The sequence below is a fragment of the Harpia harpyja genome, chromosome 8, assembly GCF_026419915.1.
Source record: "Harpia harpyja isolate bHarHar1 chromosome 8, bHarHar1 primary haplotype, whole genome shotgun sequence".
NCBI lineage: Eukaryota > Metazoa > Chordata > Aves > Accipitriformes > Accipitridae > Harpia > Harpia harpyja.
In genome coordinates, this window is record NC_068947.1 from 13,642,514 (window position 1) to 13,669,978 (window position 27,465).

At 40.9% G+C, this 27,465-nt stretch overlaps 1 protein-coding gene across 1 annotated transcript in view; it reads left to right on the top strand.

The window, feature by feature from the left end:
- Positions 1-24,242, top strand: part of DSCAM (DS cell adhesion molecule) — a 474,394-nt gene extending 450,152 nt beyond the window's left edge. The window contains exons 32-33 of the mRNA XM_052794447.1: positions 2,052-2,354; positions 23,296-24,242. Of these exons, the coding sequence (XP_052650407.1) occupies positions 2,052-2,354; positions 23,296-23,636 (644 nt within the window). The 3' untranslated portion in view covers positions 23,637-24,242. The remainder of the gene's footprint in view (positions 1-2,051; positions 2,355-23,295) is intronic.
- Positions 24,243-27,465: the final 3,223 nt, after the last annotated feature.

The following is a 27,465-nucleotide window of genomic DNA, read 5'->3' on the forward strand; positions in this document are numbered from 1 at the left end:
GTAATTTTGTAACCAGACTTCATAATCTATGTTTTAACACGGCTGCTTTCCTACTCTATGTCTACCCTTGAATACACAGTGATTTATGTAAGGGATAGCAAGCTTTAGATCATGCTCAGGAAAGCTTTTCTTATGCCAAAATGTAACTCTGTTATGCCACTTGGTTTCTAGGAAAAGAATAGAGTCAGTTTAATCTAAGTACTTCAGAAGTTTAAAATTTCCAAATAAACATTATAATAGATGTAGCCAAATTACGTGTTCAAGAATCAATTGAGCTAATGTGCACATTTGATCACTTTTCCAATATGGACTTCAGATTTCTGAATCTAGTTGATGCAATTGATTTTTGGCAGAATTTAGCACTTATTATCAAAATAATTCCAGGTTTACAAAGCAGTAGCTTTTAAGCTTAGGAGAAATTTATTGCAGCAGCTCATAGCTGTAACTAAGTTCAAATGTTCTAACTAGAGGCCATTAGAAATTTTTTGATGAATCTAGGTTTCATGAAGTTCACCCTGGGCTTGGATGAACTTTCATCAAATCTGAAGTAGGTGTTCAAGCAGATTCTTCCCAAAATAGTCTCCCCACGGTATGGGATATGGGTAGCTGCAGGGCCTGAGCTACATTGACCAAACTGGGACCTTTGCATGACCATCATATTTACAGACACTGCTCTATGGCACTGGGCAACTGCTCCCTTCCAGGAGTTTCCAGTTGATCAGAAATTTGGCAAGACATTATTTTGGCCTGATTTACAAATCAAATGTGAAAAACAGAATGATGTTTCCTGGGGGGGGGGCGGGGGGGAAGGCACCTTGTTTAAGTTCTGGCCAGCTCAAAATCTTAAGGAAGTTACAGCATATTGTAGAAGTACTTGTCATTTTAAATAATGCATGCTCCTATTTACAAGTGGCAGGAGTGTCGTTTTTTGAGCACAATGGAAACTGATGCAAGGATCCTAGCACACAATAAGAAAGATAAAGATTTGCAATAACAACACAGTTGCCTCTGGCTGGTATAGGAGTCCCATTTTTATGAATTAGCTATTACATTGTGCCTGTTTATTGAACATCACCAACAATGTCTGAAATTGTACAGATCTTGTGATGAAACATGACTTCTGCCCAAGGAACTTTTGGAAGTCTTCTGCTTTTCCAGCCCACTGAAGTAGAAGTGTGATGGGTGCAACAGACCAGTGATTTGTCCCCGCAGAAATGAGCGATGCATTTCCAAAATGCTTTTAAATGTATCAGTAGCCATTTACATTTTCAATAATAGTGCTTGTTTAAGAAATATTGATATTCTCAGAAATTCATCAGCAGAAAAGAACAGCTTGAAGGTCATAATAGCCTGTGTGTCAAATATGAAGCTCCCACTAGCTTCAGCAGCATTGAAAAAAGCACTTGAATGACTGCAGGCTGGTAGCTACCAAACAATATTGCTTTCTTAAGACCTTTGTTCCGTATGAAATGAGTTAGTATTTACCTAGTGTCAGACAGTCAGAGACAAGGTCTGAGAGACACCGCCTTTATATTTGACCTTTGTCCTCAGGGCGTTCTCAAAAAAAAGATATAAGATTGAAACAGGTACAGAAAGACTATCCTTTCTCACCTAGACATCACCTCACAGAAATATTTCTAAGATGCATTAAAAGGTAATGTAAAGAAGCTGTTCCTCATTTTGCTAAATCTGTTTTGTGGGTTTCTAACTTTTTTAAGGCATTTAACTTGTAGAGAAATGATTTTTTTGTGAAAAATAAAAGTAACCTTTTCATGTATTAAAGGTTATTTCTTCTAAACCATGAATTTAATGATAAGCCACATAATGCTGCTAGCAGACTACTTCACTTTAGATTATCTGTAATTATCAAGTAACTGACTAAACTGAAAATTGTGCAGACATTTATAGTGAAGCAGACTCATTTAAATCACCTTGATAATTTCAAGAGTTCTGCATTATATTAAGAAATACTATCATGTTCACAGCTTTTTTTCCAAAAAGGATTGTGCAGATGTTGTCTTTCTCCCATTATTTATACTTCTGATGTTTAGATCGAGCAAGAAGCAGCATGGTCTCCACAGAAAGTGCCTCCTCAACATATGAAGAGCTAGCGAGAGCATATGAGCATGCAAAAATGGAAGAGCAGCTGAGACATGCCAAGTTCACCATTACAGAATGCTTCATATCAGACACATCGTCGGAGCAGCTCACGGCAGGGACTAATGACTACACAGACAGTCTGACCTCAAGCACGCCGTCAGAGTCGGGGATTTGCAGGTTTACCGCATCCCCCCCCAAACCTCAGGATGGAGGGCGAGTGATGAACATGGCAGTTCCAAAGGCACATCGGCCAGGTGAGACGTTAGAGGTAACATTTTGGTCCTTGGGGTGAGCATTTCACCCCATGCCTAGACTGGTTAACAGGAAAGGGTATATATACCACAAGGAAGAAAGAAAGTGCACAATATATACTGTAAATACTTACAGAGATAATTGCTTTTTTGTCCCAGCTAATATAACATTTGAGTATATTCTCCCATATACAGAAAAATTAGGAACTTGGAAATTTAGGAACAGAAGGGGACTGTTTAGGCCATCAAATACACTCCTCTACAGCTGCAGCCATCTGGCAATAGAACCTTCTGGGATAAATAAGACCATATGCGGTACATATCATCATAGAATCAGAGAATGGTTTGGATTGGAAGGGACCTTAAAGATCATGTAGTTGCAACCCTCCTGCCAGGGACAGGGACATCTTCCCCTAGACCAGGTTGCTCAAAGCCCCATCCAACCTGGCCTTGAACACTTCCAGGGATGGGGCATCCACAACTTCTCTGGGCAACCTGTTCCAGTGCCTCACTACCCTCATAGTAAGGAATTTCTTCCTTATATCTAATCTGAATCCACCCTCTTTCAGTTTAAAGCCATAACCCCTTGTCCTACCACTACGTGGCCTTGTAAAAAGTCCTCCTCCGGCTTTCTCATAGGTCCCCTTTAGGTACTGGCAGGCTGCTATAAGGTCTCCCTGGAGCCTTCTCTTCTCCAGGCTGAACAGCCCCAACTCTCTCAGCCTTTCTTTAGAGGTGAGGTGTTCCAGTCCTCTGATCATTTTTGTGGCCGTCCTCTAACAGGTCCATGTCTTTCCTGTGCTGAGGACCCCAGAGCTGGACGCAGTACTCCAGGTGGGGTCTCACCAGAGCGGAGCAGAGGGGCAGAATCACCTCCCTCGACCTGCTGGTCACACTTCTTTTGGTGCAGCCCAGGATACAGTTGGCTTTCTGGGCTGCAAGTGCACATTGCTGGCTCATATTCAGTTTTTCATCCACTAATACCCCCAAGTCCTTCTCCGCAGGGCTGCTCTCAATCCACTCATCACCCAGCCTGTATTTGTGCTTGGGATTGCCCCGACCCATGTGCAGGACCTTGCACTTGGCCTTGTAGAACTTCATGAGGTTCACATGGGCCCACCTCTCAAGCCTGTCAAGGTCCCTCTGGATGGCATCCCTTCCCTCCAGCGTGTTGACCACACCACGCAGCTTGGTGTCATCTGCAAACTTGCTGAGGGTGCACTCAATCCCACTGTCCATGTTGCTGACAAAGATGGACAGTGCCCATCTCTAGCCCAAATCACCTGCTAATAAAACATGTCTTACATCAATACTTTCTGCTTGAGAGCAAAGATGTGCTATCAGAAGAGTTCATAAAGACAGATTGTAAAAGATGTACTCTCCCTTCTGCCTTGCAGCATCTTGTCAAGTTGTAATAACCCTTCGGTGATGTTCTTGAGCTGTTATACTCTCTCTTTGACATCTCCTAATATCAAACTAGAATTATCTAAAGGACGGAGAATAAAAAATGGACAAAATTAAGACAGTGCTATAGCTCAAGGGATATGGAGCTTTCTACCTTCAGACAAATTTAAACTTCTTACTGACTGAAGGTGCCTGAGGGACATCCATCTATTGGGCTCAATCAAATTTCCAGTTCACAAAGAATGCTGTTTCTAGTGATATCCCAGTGCACAATAGCATAGGTAGATTATCTGTGGTACTCTGAGATCAAACACATTATAAAATCTTCTCAGAATATTTGTCAGTCTCCATTATAGAATACATGGTGTGACATCGTGGAGGAGGATTCAAATGGGAAAAAGGCATAATTATATTTGTGTGCTTTTTGAAAACATGATTTATTTTACTTTATTTTTATTTAGTATATATGTTTGCCAGTGTGGGTGGAGCTACTTATATACACAGAAAGTAATCAGTAGTGCTCGTATATGTAAAGAATAAACTATAGTCTTTTCCTTAATATACATCATAAATGGAAAAGCAATTGTTGTGAAGACAGAGGAATGGAAGATAGACAGTGGTATCAGGAAAGTCATTCAAAAGCAGGACCTGACACTGAAAAGAAAGCATAAAGGATTTTGCTAGAGAAAGCTGAAAGAAGAACATGGGACGAAAAAGACCAAGCAGAAGGTAGAAAGTTATAATAGACAAGGCAGGAAATTAGTGTATCATAGAGATAGATAAGAGGGAAAATAAGTAGGAAATAAAATAGTGAGAGAAATGATTGATTTCTGTGTAGTCACAGAGTAGAACCACAAACCCAGGAGCTGTAAAAATAAAGATAGAAATAATTTTACTTTCTAACTCAAAAAAAGTAAGATAAATATTTGTCTTTTCTCTGCTAAAGGGAAGCATCTGCATTCACAGCTGAGTCAAAATTGCAACCCTCTCCTTCCAGTCAGTCAACAAACATTTTTTATCATTTCTTTAACAAATAGCTTACTCTCTTCCTTTCATGTTCCAAATACATTATTTATGCATATTTAGTATTTGGTTCTAATATATTCCATATAAAAATGATTTTCTTGAGGGCATACAGCATGAAAATTTAGTCCCTGTGCTTGAGTTAAAAGCTTCCGGGATTGGAACATCATCAGAGCCCCTCTAGTGAATTACAGACTTGTAGCCATGTTTACCTCTGTCAGTTTAAATGGCTGGAATTTTTACCTGCTCTTCTTGATTAGCTTTAGCTTTCCTTTGCAGTAAGGAAATGAAATATATTATGAAATTAATAATTAGCTTCAATACTTTGAAAAAAATTGAGTGTTCCAGCAGAGCAACTTGAATGTTGGCCTCTAAATATTGAATGATATGTTATTAAAGGTTACTTTTTGCAGGTCTTTAAACAAAACATACAGGTAGAAAGACAGACCATATTTTTAGTGTTCATATCAGTGAGGAAAGACTTAGTGGGCATCTTTATTCTCTCACCCACCACTTCAGAAATTCTGCAGAAGTAATTAATAATTCAAATACAATTAATCAAAGTAATTCTACATTTGGGAACATGGAGAAGAAATTAAAAAGTTAAGGTATTTAGATTAAGTAGATGAGAACATCTGAGCTGAAACACTGACTGCACTTCTTTAGCACATGTCTATTTGTCCTGGTTTCAGCTGGGATAGAGTTAACTGTCTTCCTAGTAGCTGGTACGGTGCTATGTTTTGTGTTCAGTATGAGAAGAATGTTGATAACACTGATGTTTTCAGTTGTTGCTCAGTAGTGTTTAGACTAAAGTCAAGGATTTTTCAGCTTCTCATGCCCAGCCAGCGAGAAAGCTGGAGGGGCACAAGAAGTTGGCACAGGACACAGCCAGGGCACCTGACCCAAACTGGCCAACGGGGTATTCCATACCATGTGATGTCACATCTAGTTTAGGAACTGGGAAGTGGGGGCAGGGATTCGCCGCTCGGGGACTGGCTGGGTGTCGGTCGGCGAGTGGTGAGCAATTGCACTGCGCATCATTTGTACATTCCAATCCTTTCATTATTACTGTTGTCATTTTATTAGTGTTATCATTATCATTATTAGTTTCTTCTTCTCTGTTCTATTAAACCGTTCTTATCTCAACCCACGGGTTTTGCTTCTTTTCCCAATTTTCTCCCCCATCCCACTGGGTGGGGGGAGTGAGTGAGTGGCTGCGTGGTGTTTAGTTGCTGGCTGGGGTTAAACCACAACACTATTCTTCCTTGAAGTGAGTCTTTTCTTTCAAGATAACTTTTACCTGTTTTCATGGTGCTTTGCTTTTCTTCTCCCCCAACTCATTCTCTTTCTTGTACAATGTCACTTTCAATAACTTATGCCTCCTCCTTCCTAATTTCTAATCTCACTTTTCAAACTGCCTGTAATGCTACCTATTGTAACTTTTATGGTTGCGATAAAGGTTTAGGTGTCTACAATCAGTAGTATTTGTTTTTCAAAATAACCCCCAACAATTAAAAGGCAGTTTCAGAAAGACTATAACAAAACGTTATTTTGATAAGTGGGACATTTTGAAATTAACCTACCCAATGGCAAGGCTGCAACTTTACTCAAGAAAGGTAATGATGGAGTTTACCAGTGAAGACTTTGTCAGCCATAACTGACTGAGCTATTACAGCACCTATTTCTTAGCTTATTGCTACCATAAGTATTTGGTATGAGCAAGCAAAATGTTAGACCACCCTAAGGCTTGCCTTCAGAAGACCTTCCTGCAAGTTTCTGAGGGAATCCCAACTCATGTCACTGATTGTTCCCTTGCTTTTCCTGAGCATCTCATAGGATTCTTTTGTACCTGTATAGTCAAGCCTGCTGATCAAACCACCTGCTTTATCTAACAGGCAGTGTTTGAGAGCTCAGGTTGCTCCAAACTGAGATAGTTAATGATTAGGAGTAGGGTACCTGAATGCGTTTTCACTGGAGGAGGAAAAGGGGTGATCAAGATTCAATGAATTGTATTCTGGGGGCTGACATCAACTTGCTATGTTGTTCCCAACTTCCATACCATTTTCATTCAGAAATTGAATCAAAACATTTGATCACCCCATCAGCTTGAATTATATTTGGATGGCTCATCAGATGTCTGGGCAAGCTTAGTAATTGATCATTTCTAGCACTGTAACTATGAATTAGGACTGTCTTTTCAGAAATTTTACACATTATGTACAACTTCGACTCTGTAACTAGTAATGCGTAATAGTTGATTGCCTCATATTCTAGCCCACTGTAAGTCTTCTAATAGACCTTTTCCCTTCCATTTAGCTGGTGCTTTAGATGCACACTCAGCTCAGCAGTCAGAACTGCTTCTGACTTCTGGATTTCTACACCTTTTTCCTGATATTTGGTTTACAGAAAAAAGAATCAGTTTCATTAAGTCAGCTCAGACATGGGAGCTAAAAAATGCAAGGATTTTGCCATAAAACAATAATGATAATTTTATAAAGAAAAATAGACCAATCGTACCTAATGTCATAGAAATTGTAAATAAGGAAACAAAGTGATTTTGGCATACTGAATCTGAGACATGCACCGGGACTTCAGAAAGATCTGGATATTTGGCATGGTTATTCTTTTATAATTCAGAGTGCCAAATGTGTTGCACTGTAGTACACATCTCTATATTTCAGCTGAAGTTACTGCATCACAGAATCACAGAATAGTTGAGGTTGGAGGGGACCTCTGGAGGTCATCTGGTCTAACCCCACCCCCACTACTCAAGCTGGGCCACCTATAGGTAGGTTGTCCAGGACCATGTCCAGTTGGGGTTTGAGTATCTCCAAGGATGAAAACTCTACAACCTCTCTGGGTGCCAGTGCTCAGTCACCCTCACAGTAAATAAATGTTTCCTGGTGTTCAGACAGAGCCTTCTGTGTTTCAGTTTGTGCCCATTGCCTGTGGTCCTGTCACTGGGCACCACTGAGAAGAGTCTGGCTCTGTCCTCTTTGCACCCTCCTTTCAGGTATTTGTATACATTGATGAGATCCCCTTGACCCTTCTTTTCTTCAGGCTGAACAGTCCCAGCTCTCTCAGCCTTTCCTTGTAGGAGACATGCTCCAGTCCCTTAATCATCTCAGTGTCCCTTAGCTGGACTCTCTCCAGTAGCTCCACATCTCTCTTGTATTGGTGAGCCCAGAGCTGGACACAGTACTCCAGGCGTGGCCTCACCAGTGCTGAGGGAAGCATCACCTCCCTTGGTATGCTGGCAACACTCCTATTGCAAACCAGGTTACAGCTGTCCTTTGTCATAATGGCACATTGCTACTTCATGTTCAACTTTGTGTCTGCCAGGACCCCCATGGCCTTTTCTGCAAAGCTGCTTTCAAGCTGGGTGCCCCCCAGCATGTACTGGTGCATGGGGTTGTTCCTCCACAGGTGCAGGACTTTGCACTTCCCCTCGTTGATGTGCATGAGGTTTGTGGTGGCCCATTTCTCCAGCCTGGCAAGGTCCCTCTGGGTAGCAGCACAATCCTCTGGTGTATCAGCCACTCCTCCCAGTTTTGTGTCATCAGTAAACTTGCTAAGGGTACACTCTGCCCCATCATCCAGATCATTAATGAAGATGCTGAAGAGTACTGGACCCAGTATTCACCCCTGTGGTACACCGCTAGTTACTGGTCTCCAACTAGAATTTGTGTCACTGATCACCACACTCCGGGCCAGGCTGTTCAGCTAGATTTCAGTTCACCTCACTGTCTGCTCATCCAGCCCATATTTCATCAGCTTCTCCATGAGGATTTTATGAGAGACAGTGTCAAAAGCCTTACTGAAGTCAAGGTAGACAATATCCACTGCCTTCCACCCATCTACCAAGCCAGTCATTTTATCACAACAGTTATCAGGTTGGTCAAGCATGACTTCCCCTTGGTGAATCCATGCTGACTACTCCTGATCACCTTCTTGTTCTTCATGTGCCTGAGAATGGTTTCCAGGATTAGCTGCTCCATCACCTTCCCAGGGGTGGAGATGAGGTTGAGTGGCCTGTAGGTTCCCGGGTCCTCCTTCTTGTCATTCTTGAAGATAGGAGTGACATTTGCTTTCTTCCAGTCTTCAGGCACTTCTCCCAACCACCATGAACAGTCAAAAGTGATTATTGAGAGTAGCCTTACAATGACATCTGCCAGTTCCCTCAGCACTTGTAGGTGCATCCCATCAAGGCCCATGGATTTACATATGTCCTGTTTGCTTAAGTATTCCCTGACCTGATCCTTGCCCACCAAGAGTAAGTCTTCCTTGCTCCAGACTTCCACTGATCTCTTGGACTTGGGATTCCTGAAGGCTGGTCTTGCCAGTAAAGACTGAAGCAAATAAGGCATTCAGTACCTCAGCCTTTTCCATGTCCTGTGTCACTAGGTTCCCTGCTCCATTCAGCAGGGCCACATTTTCCCTGGCCTTCCTTTTGTCACCTATATGCTTATAGAAGCCTTTCTTGTTGTCTTCGACATCCCTGGCCAGATTCAACTCCAGTTGGGCTTTGACTTTCCTAACCACATTTCTTCATGCTTGGACAGTGTCTCTATATTCCCTCCAGGTTACCTGTGCCTGCTTCCACCCTCTGTGTACTCCCTCTTTGTATTTGAGTTTTGCCAGGAGCTCCTTGTTCATCCATGCAGGCCTCCTGGCATTTTTGCCTGAGTTTCTGCTCATAGAGCTTGGAGGAGGTGAACCTTGAATATCAATCAGCTTGCTTTGACATGAGGCTACTTCCAGTTGTCTGTGAGAGCAGCTGTAGATGTTTTCTGCATCACTGTCTTGACACCAGGCAAAAACTTTCAAGTATAGAGAGAAGGTGTTATTAAACAGTCTTCAACAAAAAATATTTTAGGTGTTGCATTTTTCTTAAACTTTTCAAAAGTCATAGCTACAGGAAATGGAACAGGGAAGTAGGATTTTTTAAAAATAATTCCTACATTCAGTGTTTTGAAAGCATGTCTTATGCATCCTTGTGCTCTGATCTCTACAACTCCATAGACAGATTTTTGGAAAAAGTTGAGATTATTTGTAGGTTCTGCTTCAGCATCCACAAAAGCATCATTATTTTTCCTTTATACACATTATAAACCACCAAGCAAACTGAAATTACTGCTTAACAACAGCTTCTGCATAGCTTCCGAAAAATGAAAGGATGGATGCAGGCCTGCACATAGGTTTTTGTGGACTTCACAGAGCTGGCACGCCTAATTTGCCCAGGCCTTGAAGCTGACCCATTGCAGATGGTGACATTTCTCAGTAAGCCATAAAAATAGTCTTGTGTCTCAGGAGGCACATTAAAAGAGAAAATTGAAGCAGTAGAGATAGCATAGCAGTATTTTAAACATGTGGGATAAATCACATCCTTTAGAAAAGCGGGTCTTCAATTCCTAACCTCTGTGCAGTATTAATATTTTTCATGGTATAAAAATGATGTCAATACCTTGTTAGCATTGCATCTTTCTCAGCATCAGCTCCCAGAGGTTTGGGATTATGATTGCTGCTCTCCTCCCCACAGTTGTCACTAACTTTGTCACTAACTAGAATTTTGGTTAGCAAGATCAGGTCCTCAAAGAATAGGCATACCAGGCAATCATCTCAACAGTATACTAGGTCCTTCAAGATCAAAACTGAGGCATTTTTTCATATTAATATTCAGAAATTTCAATAGTTGTTATCCAAAGTTTACCTGGGAGGTTGACAAATGAGTCAGTCCTTTGTCCTCCAAAGTTGTCATTCAAATCTTGCATTCAGAAACTGGGTGGGACAGAAATTGGAAAGAAATATACTCTCTTCTTACCTCCCACTGTGCCATCAAAGAGCCTGTAATGTAAAAAAAGTGGAAGATAATTGTAGAGGTTGAAAAAGTTTTATAATAATGTTTCTCTTTTCTGTTTTAAAAACATTAACCACAAACTGAGTTATCATAACAATTATTCTTAACTGCAATAAACATTGCAGTAGCAGTTTATTAAAAATAGATTTCTGTTATTATAATTTTAAATCTCAGTAATAGCCTCAGCCAAGAAGCCTCTTGGGTTTTTTCCTCTCTCTACTCCTAAATTATTGTGCTTGAGAAAAGAACAGCTATTAACTGGGAAGTATTTTGATATTTCTGTTCTTCCCAAGTGCTATTTATGTCTTTTTTGTGCACAGACAACTTACTTGCATCCTCTGGCAATGGAATTCATGCTTGGAAGAAATAATATCTGACCGGTGCTTGGATAGGAAATATCTAGAAAGTTTTCATCAGGTCTCTTGCTATTTGCAGAAACCCCCCTTTCACAGGGGTACTGCAAAACTCAGACCCCCAGATTATATTTTTCTGATGCTAATCAGCACGAAAAAGAACCTCTTAAAATATGTGACATTATCCTTAAGGGTTAACTTGACTTGGACCAGGCAGAGACTTGTCTACCTGATGTCACAAAACAAGCGCAAGCTCATTTTGACAATCCCGCTTCCTTGCCTCTTTGGAGATCACATTAAGACAGAAATCCTGCAGGACTAACAACATCTCAGATACACTTCCAGAGAAGAGATATCATTCACTGTCAGATTAGGAGATTTTGAAATCCATTTAAAGCATGCCAAGATTTTATATCTCAGAACCTCTTCTACTAACTTTCAGCTGATGAAAGGAACCGGTCTGGAAAGAATCCTGCATGTGGGTGGAGAGAAAAAGCAGCCAGGCAGACTCTGAAAAAACTAGATTTTCCAGAGACTGATTTCACAGCCCTGAAGATGGCAAGAACACCCCATTCCTCCATAGGGAAGCTGAGTGCTTTCCCGGGTCCCTACACCTGCACAGAGCAGGAGCACCAGTTTGCTAAGCCCCTGCTCCACTGGAAGCATTTTCCTCCTGCTGTCCTTGTGCTGTTGGTTGCTGCTTGAGGGCAGAGCTCCATCCTCTGCCTGCCAGCCCTCCTGCTCGGCCTCTCCATCCCAGAGGAGGAGATTTGGCCAGCAGCCACCACCTTCTCACGGCAGCCGGAGGACAGGACAGGCCTGCTCTCAGTCAAGCTCTCAGCAAGCAAGTACGGGCACTTCTTTGGTCTCGGTTTCTCAGTTCAGCACCTAAGTCAAGCAGCTCGAGTCTAGCCCTAAGCCTGCTGCATATTTAATAGAAAAGAACACTGGTCTGACCTCTCCAGCTTTGCTGAATGATCAAGTTCTTTCAGTATTTAAGATGCCTTAATTAGCATTCTTGACCCAATTTACAAGTTTCTTGCTGCTTTGACTAATCCTGCTGACTTGAACAGCAAAGTCTTAGCTTGTAGACAAGCTTTAAGCTCCAGAATGCAAGTACTTTATTAAATAATTATTTACAAGAGTCCCTTAAAATATAGTCTGGACATCACCTGCAGTGCATTAATGCACACAAGTCAAGAAACAAATCTTCTTTTCCAGTATTCATTCACTACAGCTAAAATAAGCTGCTTAGCACAATAAGAAAAATATGAACCGCGCAGTAATAGAAAGCACAGTATATTTTCAGTGTCAGCCCTGTAACCTGAGATAAAGAGATGTGAACTCTTTTCCACTGATCTGTGAGTCCAAGGGTGAAGGAGTTATTTCCCTCTTCTACTCAATGTAGGAAAGTGTGACATAGTGATGAAATCTATTTAGAGACTTGCTTTCTATGGAAAAGTTGCTGACAGCGCTCTATAAGCTGCAGCAGTAACTGAATCTGATACAAATTCAGCCACTGGGGATTCAGTAATGGCTGGGACTTTTGACTTAGGGCTTCCAGCTCACCTTTTGCCTCTTTTTTCCCAGGCCTATTATATTATTCTGCATTGACTGAAAATGGAATTGTACAGTTCCACAGTTTCCAGATCCAAAACTGAATTTCTTGAAGATATGGGGGAATCTACGTTTGACCTTTTTTTCGTTCAGAAATCCCACAGCAAAGTATGAAAAGGCTAATATATGAATTGTTTTCTTTTTTAGTTCTACACTTGCACTCTCTGGTTTCAAATAAAATAGAATATATATATAAAAAAATATATATGTGTATGTGCACACCATATAGTGTGTATGTAGAGCAAAGAAATCACCATCCTGACTCCACAACTGGAGACCAAGGTCCAGTTTTGAGAAAACGACATAAGGAGACAAATCAAAATAGGCAGGTGGGAAAGCAGTGGGACAGGCAGAACAGTTGTAAGTGGGGAGAAAAACTTCTTGCCTATGTTTTTAACTGTAGTGAATACTCTTAACACATATGTTAACTTACTTGTATGTATACTTACTTACACATGCGTGACATATTCTAAAGTTACTCCCCTAGATGAGCATCTCTAATGTTTCCATATTAAATTTTCCTGCACCTGGAACACCTTCTTTTCATTTTCTATTGCTTTGTTGGAAAACTAGGAACATGTCACAAAGAGACAGACTGTGCCATTTGCTTCTTATCACAGAAATGGCACATCGGTGATGAGACTAAAATGCCTTTATCCTGTCTCAGGTTTTATTTCTGCAGAGTATCAGGAGCTTTTTCTCCTTCTGCTGTGAAAAGCTGAATGTTCTGCGGGGATGAAAACCATTTAATTCCACATTTAATTTGACATGACTACGTACTTGAAATCATTGGCTTGCATTATTTTTCTGGTGGATTTACAGAAAGGAAAGTTCACACTGCAAGTTTTTTAACCTTGCCAGTACAATAAAAATGAACCTAAGCAGGTTCAGATCAAAAGCTAAAATATTATGAGAATAGAAAGGAAAACTATGCTGGTGTGAATCATGAGTTTAAATAGGGCAGCTGTTCAGTTACAAATACAAAATTTCTGTGCAAATGTAATGTGAAAGTTCCATTTTAGGTAGCGTACAAGATGTCTGAAAGCTAAATTCAAGTTATTGATGATAAAAGTAATTTATTTTTACATCTGTCATCTATAAATCAGTGATACAGGTGTTAGGAAGATTTATTTTATTTTTTTATTAGAGGAGAGAAACAACTGGTACCAGTTCCTCAAGGACTCTACGAGGAGTGTGTAGGAGCACAATTATCTTTTCCTGTTGCTAATTTATTTGTTATTTTTATTTGAAATTTAACATTAACTTTGGAAAAATACAGTATCCAAAACTGTGCTGGTTTGTAATACTATTTGGTTCTTTGCTCTCTTCTAGATTAAAAGTTGCGTGTTAGGGAAAACACCCTTTCTAGAATGCCCATTTCCTACCTTTTCATTACCAACAAAATATTTATTAAAAATGAGATTTTTTTGAATTCAAATTTAATTTAGTTTTTCTAAAGCTGATTATTTTCTTCGTGGTCTTTTTTTTTTTTTCATAAGCTGCAACTATTAAAATAGACTACCCATGTTTTCTGTAGGTTTGGAGACATTGGATTCAACTGTACTTAGAGGAGAGTTTTATGCCTAAAGCAAGGATTACATTTATCAGTAAATTTTCAGCTACTTTCATGTTCTTACAGTCATAACTGCAATGTTAAATTTCTAAAACTACCAGCAAATGTTCCAAATCAAACCAAAGATGCTGTGTCCAATTAAAATAATAGATTTTTAGAGCAGTTCTGTTAAGAGTCCCTATCTTAAACCTCACTTCTACAAAAACTAGATTTCACCTGTTCATGCCATTTTAATTTTGAAGATGCCAAAGCATTTCACCTTGATAGTGTTGAGACACAGTGTGTGTGGTTTTTGCGTGGGCTTTCAGTCAGCCCAAGGTAACCAGAAGCAGTTGTTTCCATACAGATAAGAACTGATCTAGCCTTGCTTTAAGGTCCTGGCAGTCAATTACAGCTGTTACTGCTTTAACTAACTGACTTCACACACAGCAGGCTCTGCTCATTTCCCCTGTGCTAAGAGGACCTTAATGTAATCTGAGATCTATAGGAGAAGTGAGAGACTGGCATCTGAAAATGTAAACCAAATCTTACCTGCAAGAAAAAACACACTTGTGCTATTTTTGGAAGTAAAGTAGTAACTGTTATCACTAGAGAAACAAACTTATGTTTTAACAGTACATTCATAATCTGACTGTAGTGATAGTCTTTGCTATCCATGTAAGAGCTTCTTTATATGCTGGCCTTTAAAGCATAGCTGTATGTACATGTGGATGTATTTCAGTATTGTTCCCCTTTTTGTGCCAGCATCCTTAATTTAAATGTGAGAGCTGAACTTCTGGTCCCAGTGGATTAATTAACAAAAATGGAATGATGCACCTCATCAGCATCACTCAGGTGATTCAAACTGATGGACATGTGGAGACCAAGTTACAGTAATTTATCCATGAATATATCTTCAGCAGGGCAGCATCGATATTGGTTTCCTTGTTGTAGCCTGACCTCCCCGTAACTATTAGTAGAGTGTTATGCTTACCCCTCACCTTGGCACGGTCAGGTTTAGCCATGAATTCATGGGTATGCTGCAAAGCCTGTTGAGGTCAACAGAGTGACTCCCACTGATTTCAGTGAACCATAAGTACAGTTCAAACTCCTCACCTCTCCAGCCTCTGTGCTGAATCTAGGCTCCCAAGATATCCCAGGAATAAATCCATGAAGGATGCCAGTTTCCATGGAGTCACGATCGATTTAACCTCAACTGAAGTGATGTATAATTGAACACTTTCCGTTCACTGCACCCAGGATCAGCAAACGAGTTCTTAAAACTCCAGCATTGCTAACTAGAGGCACCTGAGCGAGGGCTTCAGCACGGCTTTCCTAGCTCAGCCGGTGGGCAGGAGAGCGCTGTCTCAGAGCATCCTTAAAAATGTATGAAGCAGCTTGCATGACAAGGTGAAGACGGAAAGGGACAGCTCCCATACTTTAGTTTTCTAACATCATTTCATTATTTATTGACAGTTTTTCTGACTTGAGTTTTGGAGTGCATATTGATTTACATGGCAAGGTCTCTTTTACAAGTTTTTATAAGTTAGACATTGCATCAAATCGAAACAGGAGGGCCTCAGTTTTGCAGGTGCACCGTCCCTGTGAGGCTGAACACCCACATGGCATCTCCATAGAGTCTAAATCTATCTGGCCCCTGGAATTAATCAGTTTTTCCTTCCTTACACTGCCAGCTCAGTGGCAGAGAGGCCCTTAAAAATATGTCCATTCTCCTTAAAGTTACTTCTGAAAGGTACGAAGCATCTGAGAGGTCTTTTAAAAGTGCAGCACTGTATGAAAGACCAAAGTTCTGCTTGGAGAAATACAAACCAAAAATGTGCTTTGATTCCTGTTTCATTAGACCTTTCAGGAGCAGGCAACAACACGATAATCAAGTCTCCTGGCATTCAGTTAGACAGATGCACAGTGTGTTACGTTGATGTAGTACAGATGTATGATCTCAGCTAAACTATAGCAGTCATGCTTTTGCTTTAAGACACATTGATTAAGGACTTCTTGGAATTAGAATTAAATCTAAATAACAAAATTAATTATCTTAAAAAAAAATTATCCACATTAGTTGGGATCCTCATTTTCAGTCACTTAAACCTAATCTCCAGTAAGTATAAATCAATTTATAGTGTTGCTGAAATCTATATAGCTACTCTGATTTATGCCAGTAGCAAATTTGGCTCCTGAACTACAGTTTTACTGATACCCTGGTGTTTCTTAAGAGATAACTCCAACAGCTGTGGTCAACAGTAACTGTTGTTTTTATTTTGTTGTGTGAAACATAGTTGGTATTTTTAATGCTTTTATGAAAATGCCAGTTTTAGCAGACTGCAACATGCAATATTTAACAAGGTGTTAGAGATCTTCAAATTATCTACAAGGGTGCAGTTTTCATGGAGAAAGAAAAATGAAACTTGCCAGTTATAAAGTACAGCCCTGCAGGGATGATAGGGAATTCTGATTTCTCCATCCAGAAATGGGAAACTTGGCATATTTTTCTAAAGTGTTTTGGCTGTTTCCTACGTGATCACAAACATGAACAGTGTAAAGATGTGATTTTATGTCAACTGCCAAAACACTGTGAGAAGCCCAAAAGATGTAATGGCATGGGTCACAAAGCTACAAAGGGCAGGTTAGCAGCTGAAATGCATCCAGACACCTTGCTGGCCTTGATCAACGTTATGCATTCAGTTGGTTTAAAAGTGTCCCCCAAACATTGAGCACTTTGATCATTTTTCTTGGGCAGCCAAGCAGAGATAGAAGAAGGGAAGAGCACATGCCTGCTTTTACAGCAGCTTCTTCGCTAGCGAGAAAGCTGTGCTCTGCCTCCTCCCTCCTTCCTCTTCCCTTCTGCTGCTAAGACTGTAATTTAAGGGAGTGCTTGGACCTTTTGCCTTTTATTCTGGATCACCTTAGAGAATTATTAAATCCAGCTTTTGTATTGAAAAAATAGGTTCAGAAGGAGCCCGTAAGCTCCTGAACTTGCTAATGGTGTGCTCCTGTTGATTGAGAGCAAGCTGAGGTTCCCATTCATTTGAGCAGTCAGTAATTTGCATGGGGAAATTTCACCTCCATTTCCATTACTGATGAATATTGGCTCTAGAGAGTGGAGCCCTGTTATTCAAAGCATTCTTCAGAAATTTTTTATTGTTCAGTTGTGGCATTTTACTGCAACATTTACAAGAAAATAGTAATTATTAAACAAAGAGCATTGGGAAGGCAGTTCCACACTGAACAGATCCTGGGGAGAACAAAACAAAACAAAACAAACCCTAACAGAGGCATAAGTTAAAGCCTGCCTACTGCTTTGATTCTCTTCATTTCATTATCCTCCAAGTTTCCAACAAGTACCCATCTGACCCTTCGACTGGGTGCTGAGTCAAGGCAGGCACCATGAAGCTCAGCTGGGTGCTGGGAGCACCAGCGCCCCATTTTGGGGCAGGAATGACTCTGCATCTGGAAAGGATTTCCTTGCTTCCCTTTGCAGCCAGTCACTTTTCCTGGCTAACAAGGCAGGAGGGCAGAGCCGGTGCTGAGCTCTTCACTGAGGCACCACCAGGCTGAGACCTGTATCAGCCAAGCCAGGAGGTTCAGGACTGATCCTCTTTACCCCCTGCTTGGCTGAGCAGGACACAGGATCAAGGTAACCAAACAGTTGGCTTTATTGCTCATTAAGTGTATTTATTTCTGATGTTGCAGTGTGCTGTGAGCCTTGCAGGTCTGACTCTTAGCCTGTTGGTGCGGGAATGATTGCAGCGCAGTGCTGACTGTTCTGCGGGTTCAGTGCAGGATACATGGCCAGAAGGTGGACAGTGAGGGAGCACCAGCAGGTTTCAAACACTGACAGCAGCAACTGTAAGAAATGTTATTGCTGCTATCAGTCCAGCTTCAGATCAAGCTGCTGCTGTCTAAGAAATCTTTGCCTGCTAGCTTTTAATGGTGTGTCAGGTTTTGAAGTGACAAAGACCTCTGAACATCGCTTGTGCTCTTTTTTTCATCACACCTCTCACCTTGGCCTTGCAAACCCTCCATCCTTTCCTCACTTCTAATTTAAGCTTTTCCTATAGGCAGTCTTTTTCCTGACAAACAGCCTGTGAGTATCAGCAAAGGCTTCACTGATTTATTTACTGCGCTAGTGAGCTGGAAAACCCCACTAAACTTTTTAATCAGCGTAAACATGAACTTAAAGCTATCTGTCAGTAGCTCTGTCTCCCTTGCTTCCTTTTGAAGGAAAACACAATATCCCATCAGTGCTTCCCCTTCCAAACTCAGGACAAGCCGAGAGATGCCCAACGCAGTGGCACTTCATCTTCGCTAGCACTTGTACACCCCCCCAGCACTGCACAATGTCATGAAGAGTATACTTGGGTCCCAAATCAACATAACTACATCAGCAAGGCACCTTACCCATGCTAACAGAGCTGTATGGATTCAGTTCTGGCATGATCCCATGAGATCATGCCAGAGAGATCTCTAAGAGCTTTTTTTACCCACTCGCCTATTGAAGTAAGCTGTGTGAATGCCCTATTCACCCAGTCTTATTCTTACCTTTGTTAAATAAAATATCCTGTCATAGTCACCAGTCCAGCTTTATAAACTCTTCTAAAATAATCTTTCAAATAGCATGGAATTTCCTTCACATGGCAAACCAAAACTTGAAAATCATCAGGCAGTCATCATCACTGAGGGTATCTGTGTCAAAGCATTGTGAAGACAAATTGCTTTTGCTTTAGTGGAAGTTATGATTCATGAGAAAATGCATATAGCTATCATGTGACAACTTGGTAAGAGCATCTTTTTTGCAGCCTGTGATGATCTTTGTATTGAATATAGCACAAATCCTTAGATTTTTCTGGAGCAGATGAAAGCAAAAATACATGCAAGCTCTCTGGCATTTGAAAGAGGTATGAGGTAAATCTTTGGGGAGAAAGGAGGGCATCTCATCTTGGTTTAGTTCTGCAAAGAAGATAGCTATCTTGAATAAAATCCCAGAAAAGTTGAGCAGTGATATTTTTGCCCAGTGCTGCATTAACTCAGAAAATACTCCATTTTTTGGTAGAATGTGTTCCTTATGGTAAATATCATAGTAAGTGACTTTTAGCATTTGTTTACAAATATTTGTTGAAGCAAACATTTTCTTAAATGTGCTATACTAAATAATTCATTAGAGGGTTGGACAGAAAAAAAAAGACTGAGGTAGTTCTGGCTTGAATTGCCGCATTCAGATTTGACTGGATGTTTATTGTTTGTGTATGAATTCAGTGTTTCTGAATACAGCAAATTTCCCTTTTTTAAAAATGCATCAGAAAACTATAGTTTTAGTATGTCTTTTGTACTAATTAAACCAAAATGCATGAATTATTAAACATGCTCATTTGCAGTGTTCATGCACTTGAAAGGTTTGCTTTCATTAGTAATAAGGCACACACACAGCTGAAAAGAGGTAATTAGGGCATCAAAAGCAGTGAACCATCCTGAAACTTCATAATGCTTTGCCTGAAAAAAATCACCATTCAGCTGAATAGCAAGAAAACAAAAAAAATGTCTACACTGTTGAGTCCAGAAGGATGAGAACCAAAGTCTTTCCAAGTAACTCCATAGATATGCAAGAGGCTTTTACTCCTCAAATATACCTTCAGAACTGATGTAGGAATGGCAAAAGGGAACCCCTGTGGTTATATTTCAAAGACTGTGTTTTTAAGTCAGAAACACATTAGTTCTTATAAATCAAAGACTTTTTTCATCCTGTGAGACTGTTTCAATCCTAGCAAAGAAGAAAAAGTTCTATTCTCAAAATTTTTCTTTTCTAATGATTTTAATAATCTGCTTGTTTTATAAGCACTTGCAGGGAAAGATGTTTCTTGCAGATAAGAAGGAGCGCTGGCACTTTTTATGATAGGAAAATGTGTACATCATATCAAATAATGAGTGCTCTGTGTAAGCCATGCCAGAGATTGTGCATTGCGTATCCAGCTTTGGAGACCAAGTTACACTCTCTGGTTTCCCATTACTGCAATCCTGTTGGAACTTTGCCCCCAGTCGTTTAGAAAATTACGGTAAAATGACTGCATATTGTTTACACAGATTATTGACTATGCTTTCTTATGTAGATTTAGGGAGGAAAAAAAGGTCTTTTTCACACAGCCTGAAGCTCTTAAATACAGGTGCGAAATGTCTAGACAGCAGCTTGAAAACCAACCTTCATCTCTGTAAGGTTCAACACTCATCTTTTTTATAGTTCATGCACATCCATCGCTCTCAAGAAGTAGCGGTGTGTTAAGATGCAGAAGTGGCTCTCCAAGGCGACTGCGGGGGTCTGCCAATGAGCCATGCTCCGGCTTCTGCTCCGCACCGGCTCCTTCCTGGAAAGTCGACCATAAAACAGAAAATGCAGTAGTAAGAGGGAATGCATGCGAAATTACCTGGCTGGTCTTAATAAAGCAGTGGGCGTTGTGCTGCCTGGCAGCAGCCTGTCAGAGCTGGTGTTAGGGCAACAGACATCTTTGGGAAAAGGCCTGTTGTTGCAGGGAATAGGGATGGGGGTTCAGCACAGAAAATTGGTCCTTTTCTGCCGGGGCTGAGGGATCCCTCTTTTGCATGGTGGGCAATCGTGGGATCGCGAAAGAAACCCCACTTTCTGACTCCAGCAGTCTCTAAACATCCCTGACAAGAAGGAAGGTATTACTTTGGTATTATAGTTAGTCACAAAGTTTTCACGCCCACTATTGCCATCTCAGAGGTGTGCTTTGCTGCCCGCCTTCGCTGGGGCCCTGACAGGGATAACCCACGCCTGAGGCAGCCAAGCGAAGGCCCTCACCACCGTCGTTAGTGGGCAGAGACAGGTACGTGGGGGCAGCATCTCGCTCCTACACTCTTGTTTCTCTCCCCCACTGGCGAGGAGTGGGTAGCGATAAGGATCCTAATTTAGGATACCGCGATGCTGCAAAAGATGCAGCCACAGGGAGCAAGCGATACAAGCGTTTCCCATCCAGGCTGTCTCCTCCCTGCAGCCCACGGGGAATGGTCGTTGGAGCAAACTGCCCCCACAACTGCATCTTGGAAGGACTCGGCCCAAAAGGGAACCCAGAAGCAAAATAACTGGGGTGCAGCATGGGTGGCCAGGGGATGGGGGTCTGGGTGCCAAGGGGCTGTTGGGCAGCACGGGCATACCCGCGGGCAGCTCCGTTCGATGCCTTTAGTTAAGTGGAGTGAGTCGGCGCCTGCCAGTTCATGTGTCTGTATCCTGATGTACTTTCCCCCAGCAGTAGGTACATTGCTGTCTCGGCTGAAATAGGTCTCATACGCTGAATGGGTTTGGTATGAAAGGTACTGTAGGAAAATAGGGTAAATGAGTAAAACCAAATAATGTTACCACAATTCATTTTTCAAGTGGCAACCGGTATCATTATAAGCACAAACCTTCCCGTCTCTCTAAACTTTCGTAAATGCTATTGTGGTGCATGTCAGCCTAATCTTGAGATATGCACATCTTACTCTACGGGGGTTAGACACTATGTACCATGCATCTCTGTTGGAGATTTAGCTAGAATAAAACATATGGAATCAGACAGTGCCTGGGGGATTTCTATAGGAATAACCAGTGTTTCTGTCCAAATGTAACTTCTCAGCAATTCTCTGTCTGTAACCTGAAATTATGGATAGAGCAGATGCTGTTACTCTTTTAGGCAAGATTTGCAGTGCCTTGACTTATATGAGAAAGCAAAAGACCTGTTTTATTTTAGATCATTGGACAGCTTTTAGCGTGGTTAGGAAAAATGAAATTGTTATACCTTGTTTTATTATGAAGGAGTGCTTTCCTAGTGTACTGTTTATGCCACTGCCACAGCTCAGCCTTAATTTCTACTGCTGTAAATAGCTCCTGTAGACACAGGTGTAGTAGTGCCAAGAGTCTTCTACTTTAAGCATTCAGGGTGCATCCCATCTGTAGATGAGACTATGGTTTTGATATCAGCTATAAAAAGGAAGCTATATACTTGCAGAGGTCTGTAAAGAAGGGGAAATGCTGTTCTTGAATGGGCCTGTAACAGGGCTTTTTTTCATATATATGTGAGGTTACACTATCAAATATTTTTTTAAGGTAGTGTCATTATGTGCCTGATTGCCTCTCATTTGTTTGAAGTAACTTTATGAATGCCTAACAAGCAGGCCAAAAATAAATAAGCCAAACTGATTTCTGTAGCAGGTCTAATACACACAGAGATATGTGGAAGGTAACACTCACCCCTGCCTAATTCCAGATAACAGATCCAAGGCACCTGTTTGAACTCAGTAGATTTGCAAAGGCAAATCCTCTGAACTGAGGAGGCTGCCATCACCAGGTTCACATAGAAATGCCCAGGAATCAGGGGAAATAACAAAGAGGAGGTTTCCTTGACAATACAGAACAGAAGGGAAGGTTGATGCAAGAGCTAGGTGCCAGCCCCAATGCATTTTGTTGCTACAAAACAGCAGCATATTGATGGCCATAGTGGTAGAAAATCATTAGTGGTTTAAATACAGTGATGATGGATGCCAGGTAAATGTAATTATATTGGGACAAGAATGCTTTTCTCTTTTATTCAAAAATCTCTTTAAAACTATAGTTTTAACACTCATGCATCCATTTTAAATAATTTGGTCATTCTACTCTGGATTGGGGGTTATTAATTGTAATTGTGAAGGTTTTCATTTAAAATGGAAAATAAGAAAAGGAAATCTACCGAGCCTGTACATTTTCCAAGTTTTGACAAATGAAAACCAAGACCTTTTCTTTTAGGATTTTGAGAAAAAATTCCTAGTCTTTTCAGTTTATCTTCTTCATGCTGTGAGTGCATGTAAAACACATCGCACTTCTCCTTATAGTCATTCTATTATGGAAACACATATTAATAGTGAATTCTTATGGATCTGCCCAAAAGGAGATTGTTGACCCTTGATTCTGTAAGATCATAGCATAGTAAATGGCTGACAAACAATATATCAACTCTAAATACTGCAGCTGGATTGATTACAGATACTCTGCTTTGGTGGCCAAAACCATCAGCTTGATTCCCCCAGCCAGTAGGTGAGCGTAACACAGCACATGACCATAAGTAAGGACTTGTTTTTTCACTTTTGCCTCCCCAGGTGATCTCATGCATTTGCCACCCTACCTTAGGATGGACTTTTTATTGAACCGTGGCGTGCAGGGCACGAGCAGAGACCTGGGTTTGGGGCAAGCCTGCTTGGAGCCGCAGAAAAGCCGAACCTTGAAGCGCCCCACCGTCCTGGAGCCGATACCCATGGAGACATCCTCCACAAGAGAAGTACAGTCATGGCAACCTGGTGCTGTGGCGACGTTACCTCAGCGAGAAGGAGCTGAGCTAGGACAGGCAGCAAAAATGAGCAGCTCCCAAGAATCCCTGCTGGACTCCCGGGGCCACTTGAAAGGAAACAATCCCTACGCAAAATCTTACACCCTGGTATAACAAAAAGAGCATGGTTGGACAGTGGCTGTAAATATTTACACTGAAAAAAAATCCAATGAAAGCTACCTTTTTTTTATTGAATTCCAATATTTATAATTAAAGAAGAAGATTGCCAAAATATTTGACAAAAAAAAATATGAACGACAGACAGTGCAAAGACTCTCTTGCTTTTTTTCTGTCTGAGTGTGAGCTTCATCTGACTGGACATCTGAATTTTTGGGTAAAAGAGTCCAGTTTTCTGATCTTCACAAGCGTTTGTGTTTTTACTGATTTTCTACGAAGTGCATGGAGACTTAACTAAAACATTTTAACTGGAAGTTCCATCAGACAAGATTTAAAAGGGAAAAAAATCACAAAAAAAAAAAAAAATCACCCTATTTGTGAATTCAACAGGAACATTGATTTGGAAAAAAACGAGTCTTTTGTCATGTTTGCACTTTTTTTTTAAATTAGAAAATGGGTCCTTGATTGTTCTTTTTTTGTTGTTAATTAGGATGAGTGATGTCAGTGGAGTGAGGGGACTGATTTGGGGTTTTTTTTAATATTAATTTAATGAGACACTCTTTGCATTTTGTCTATGCGAAATAAAAGGGTCTTCTGCCTTTATTTGTGATGTCTGCTTCCGTTGCCTTCTGCTGTACTTGGTTTTCCCTAAGTGTAATTGCCATGTCGGTTCCATAATCTGAACAATGTCTTCTTGTCCCTTGGGCGGAAAAGGAAAGCGGGGGTCATACCTTTGGAAGAAAAATTGGCATTCACTTACCCACAGCTTTTTTGCTACCATGGGGCAGAGAGCTAGAACGGTGCAAGTCCCGAGTGCTCTGAATCAAACTCATCAGGGACTATCTGCATTCGCTTCATCGGCCACTGGGAGGCTTTTGTTCAGCTTCAATATTTTTTGGATCAGAAGAAATGTGTTGATGTTACTTTACTTACTCCTAGGAATGGATTTTTAGTCCATTTGGGAGTAGCACTCACAGAAATTAGTTGCTTACATAAGGACTGGGGAAAAAAAACAAACAGCTTTTCCCATAATAGAAGAAAGGGGAGGAAAAAGTTATTCCAGGTCTAAGATCAACACGGCTTCCTTTAGAGGAAGAAAATCTTTTTACAGAGGAGCTGTCAGCTCATATTACTTTGTTGCATCTTTTGATTACACGAGAAGTAATATTGCTTGTTTTATACAAAGCATAAATGATTGAACACTACAGTTGGTGGGTTTAACACAATAACATTTGAGCCGCCTTGCTAAGTGCCTCCTTGTGTGTGTTCTGGCTACCTGTGTGTGCCCTGACCAAGAGAACATGGTGCAGAGCATCCCAGATTAGCGCTAACACAAACACGCTGTTCAGCACTGGCTGGAAATATTAACTGGGGTCTGAAAGCAATAAACTAGGTACACTTGAGCAGGCTGAGAACCTCCTGCAATTTCCCTGGCTGGTGACAGTGTGGGCACTGCTAATTCAAACATTTCTGCACCGTGCTCAATTCAAGCTGTTTCAAAATGGAAAAATGCAGTTACGTACAATTGTTTCATTACTATTATTAATGTAATTATGCTGTTATAAGGGCAATAAGTTAGCAAAGTACTTAAGTGTCTTGAATCAAGTTGCACTTGCATCCTTAGCTATGTCAAGCCCAAGTGCTAAAGTGCTGGCAAGTCCTACAGAAGGAGCCAAATGAAGACATCCTTGAGGTATGTACTTCTTACAGACCTACAGAAGAGTGCCAAGATGTCACTCAGGTAAGGAACCACTTTCCATCTACTCTACCTATTTGACCAATATGATGATAAAGCACATTAAAAAAAAGACACCACCAAAAAACCCCCCCCAAAAAACCCAAAAAACCGAAACCAAGCAACACCACACAACATTTTGCCTCTGTAAAAAGAAATAAAAATAAAAAAAATAATTAAGAATTACCCATGAAGTATTTTCAAACAGAATGAAAAAACTATATGTTGAAAAAAGATTGTTATTAATTTGCCTTAGTTTGTTGTGTTTTTTTTCCATAGAGAAACATTTTTTTAAGAACATAATTTAACATACAGAAAGAAGTTTCTTTTACTATTTCCCATTGAAAAACTCCACAGAAAACTAAACTTCTATTGAAAATTTCATTTGAGGGCAATTCAGTTCTTTTTGATTCCCACAAGAGTCTTTCCGGTGTGCTCAGCTGGAGCTGGATGGGGCATTAGTACTGCATTTACAAATAAAAATTTATTTTCTCAGTGGCATTCAGGACTTTGGAGTCTCAGGCCATTTTCAGCTTCCATTCAAGCTTCCTTCCTGTCCTCTGAAAAAAAGGTGAAAAGCTTTTGGGTAAAACTGAGTTTGATCCATTTTTTTCTGTGGCTCTTGGCTGCTCTCAAGCCCAGGGATGGTGGGTCTTGTGGCTGTGCTCCCCACCAGAACTTGCCTTCAGTGACAGACAAGAATGAGCATGTGATGCAGGGAGGAAATATTCCCATTTTAAACTCCTGGTGACTGCTGGTAGTGGAAATATTCCAATATCTCCCTAAATCTACATTTGGCTGACAATCTGGAAAGTGCCAACCATCCTTGACTTAATGAGACTTCCTCCTCATCTGTATTCAATATGCCTGGTAATATTCATCCTCCTCATGAAGTGAAGACGCCTTTGGGGGCCCCATATTCACAGAAATTCATGGCAAGTCTCCTGCTGGTTAAAATCAGAGTGGAACCGGGCTGTTGCTTAACACACGGAGGCTCAGACCTGCAGGGTGCCTGGCTCCGTGCCCTGGATCCAGCCAGCCCTTCAGTATGCGTGACTGTAAACATGTGTACGGTCCCCTTGGCTTGGGGGTTTTATTGGCTTTTAATTTTCCAAACAGCACTGGAGCGGTAGAGCTAGTTAAACATGTAACAGAAGCTTTAAGGAAGTGCCTGTCCTACTCTCATCTAGTCAAGGTTTGGAGGTAGAAGTAAACTCTTTTCTCAGGTCAATATAGCTGGGAGCAGCCAAATCCCTGCAGAGTGCATTGGTTCGCAGGGCCAAGATGAGAGCAAAAGTGTTGATGTGTCTCTGACACTTCCCTGTAAGAGAACCACCAAAATTCACATTTTACTTTTCCCCATGCCCCAACCTCAGCTAACCCTTTAATGATTCACAGATAGTAATTAACTCTCCCCTTTTGTCTCAAATGAGTTAGCAACTCCCTCACTCCTGCCTTTTGTAAGAACATTTTTATCCTTCTTTATTCCATTACTGTTTTGCTTAAATTGTCTGATTAACACAATTACATTAAACTCAGTACAGTTTTTCGCTCTCCTTGTTTTTAGGTCAGAGCTTGCTTTTCCTATTCAGAACCAAAGAAATATTGACCATTTAAGTTTGTCTTTTGGTTGATTATTTTTTTAACCAGGTGAGCTCCATAGCAGTGTTACTGTAGCTAAGAGGACTTATGAATTCCAAGCAAGGTGAGGTATTATTACACCAAATAACATAGTTGAAAAACAAACAAAAGTAACCCTGGGCTACTATTTGGGACAAACAAAGTCCAGAGGAGCTTTGTGCAACCAGGTTTCCTACTTTCCCAGGCAGCCGGGGGGATGATACCCAATCCCTGGCTTGCAGGTGGGGGAATGGCAATAGGTCTCACCTGATTCCTTGCATTAAGTAGTTTGGGGTAAATGTCTTCAGACTTTGATGCCCAACAGAGTTTGCCTGCACAGCCAGGTATGTATGAAGAGGGGGTTTTTTGGTCAGTTTTTGGGGGGGGGCCTGAAGGATGAACAGTGAAGAGGTGGGATAAAGGGGCCAGCTGAAAAGGCAAATTCTGCCAGCACACCATTTTCCTGAGTAG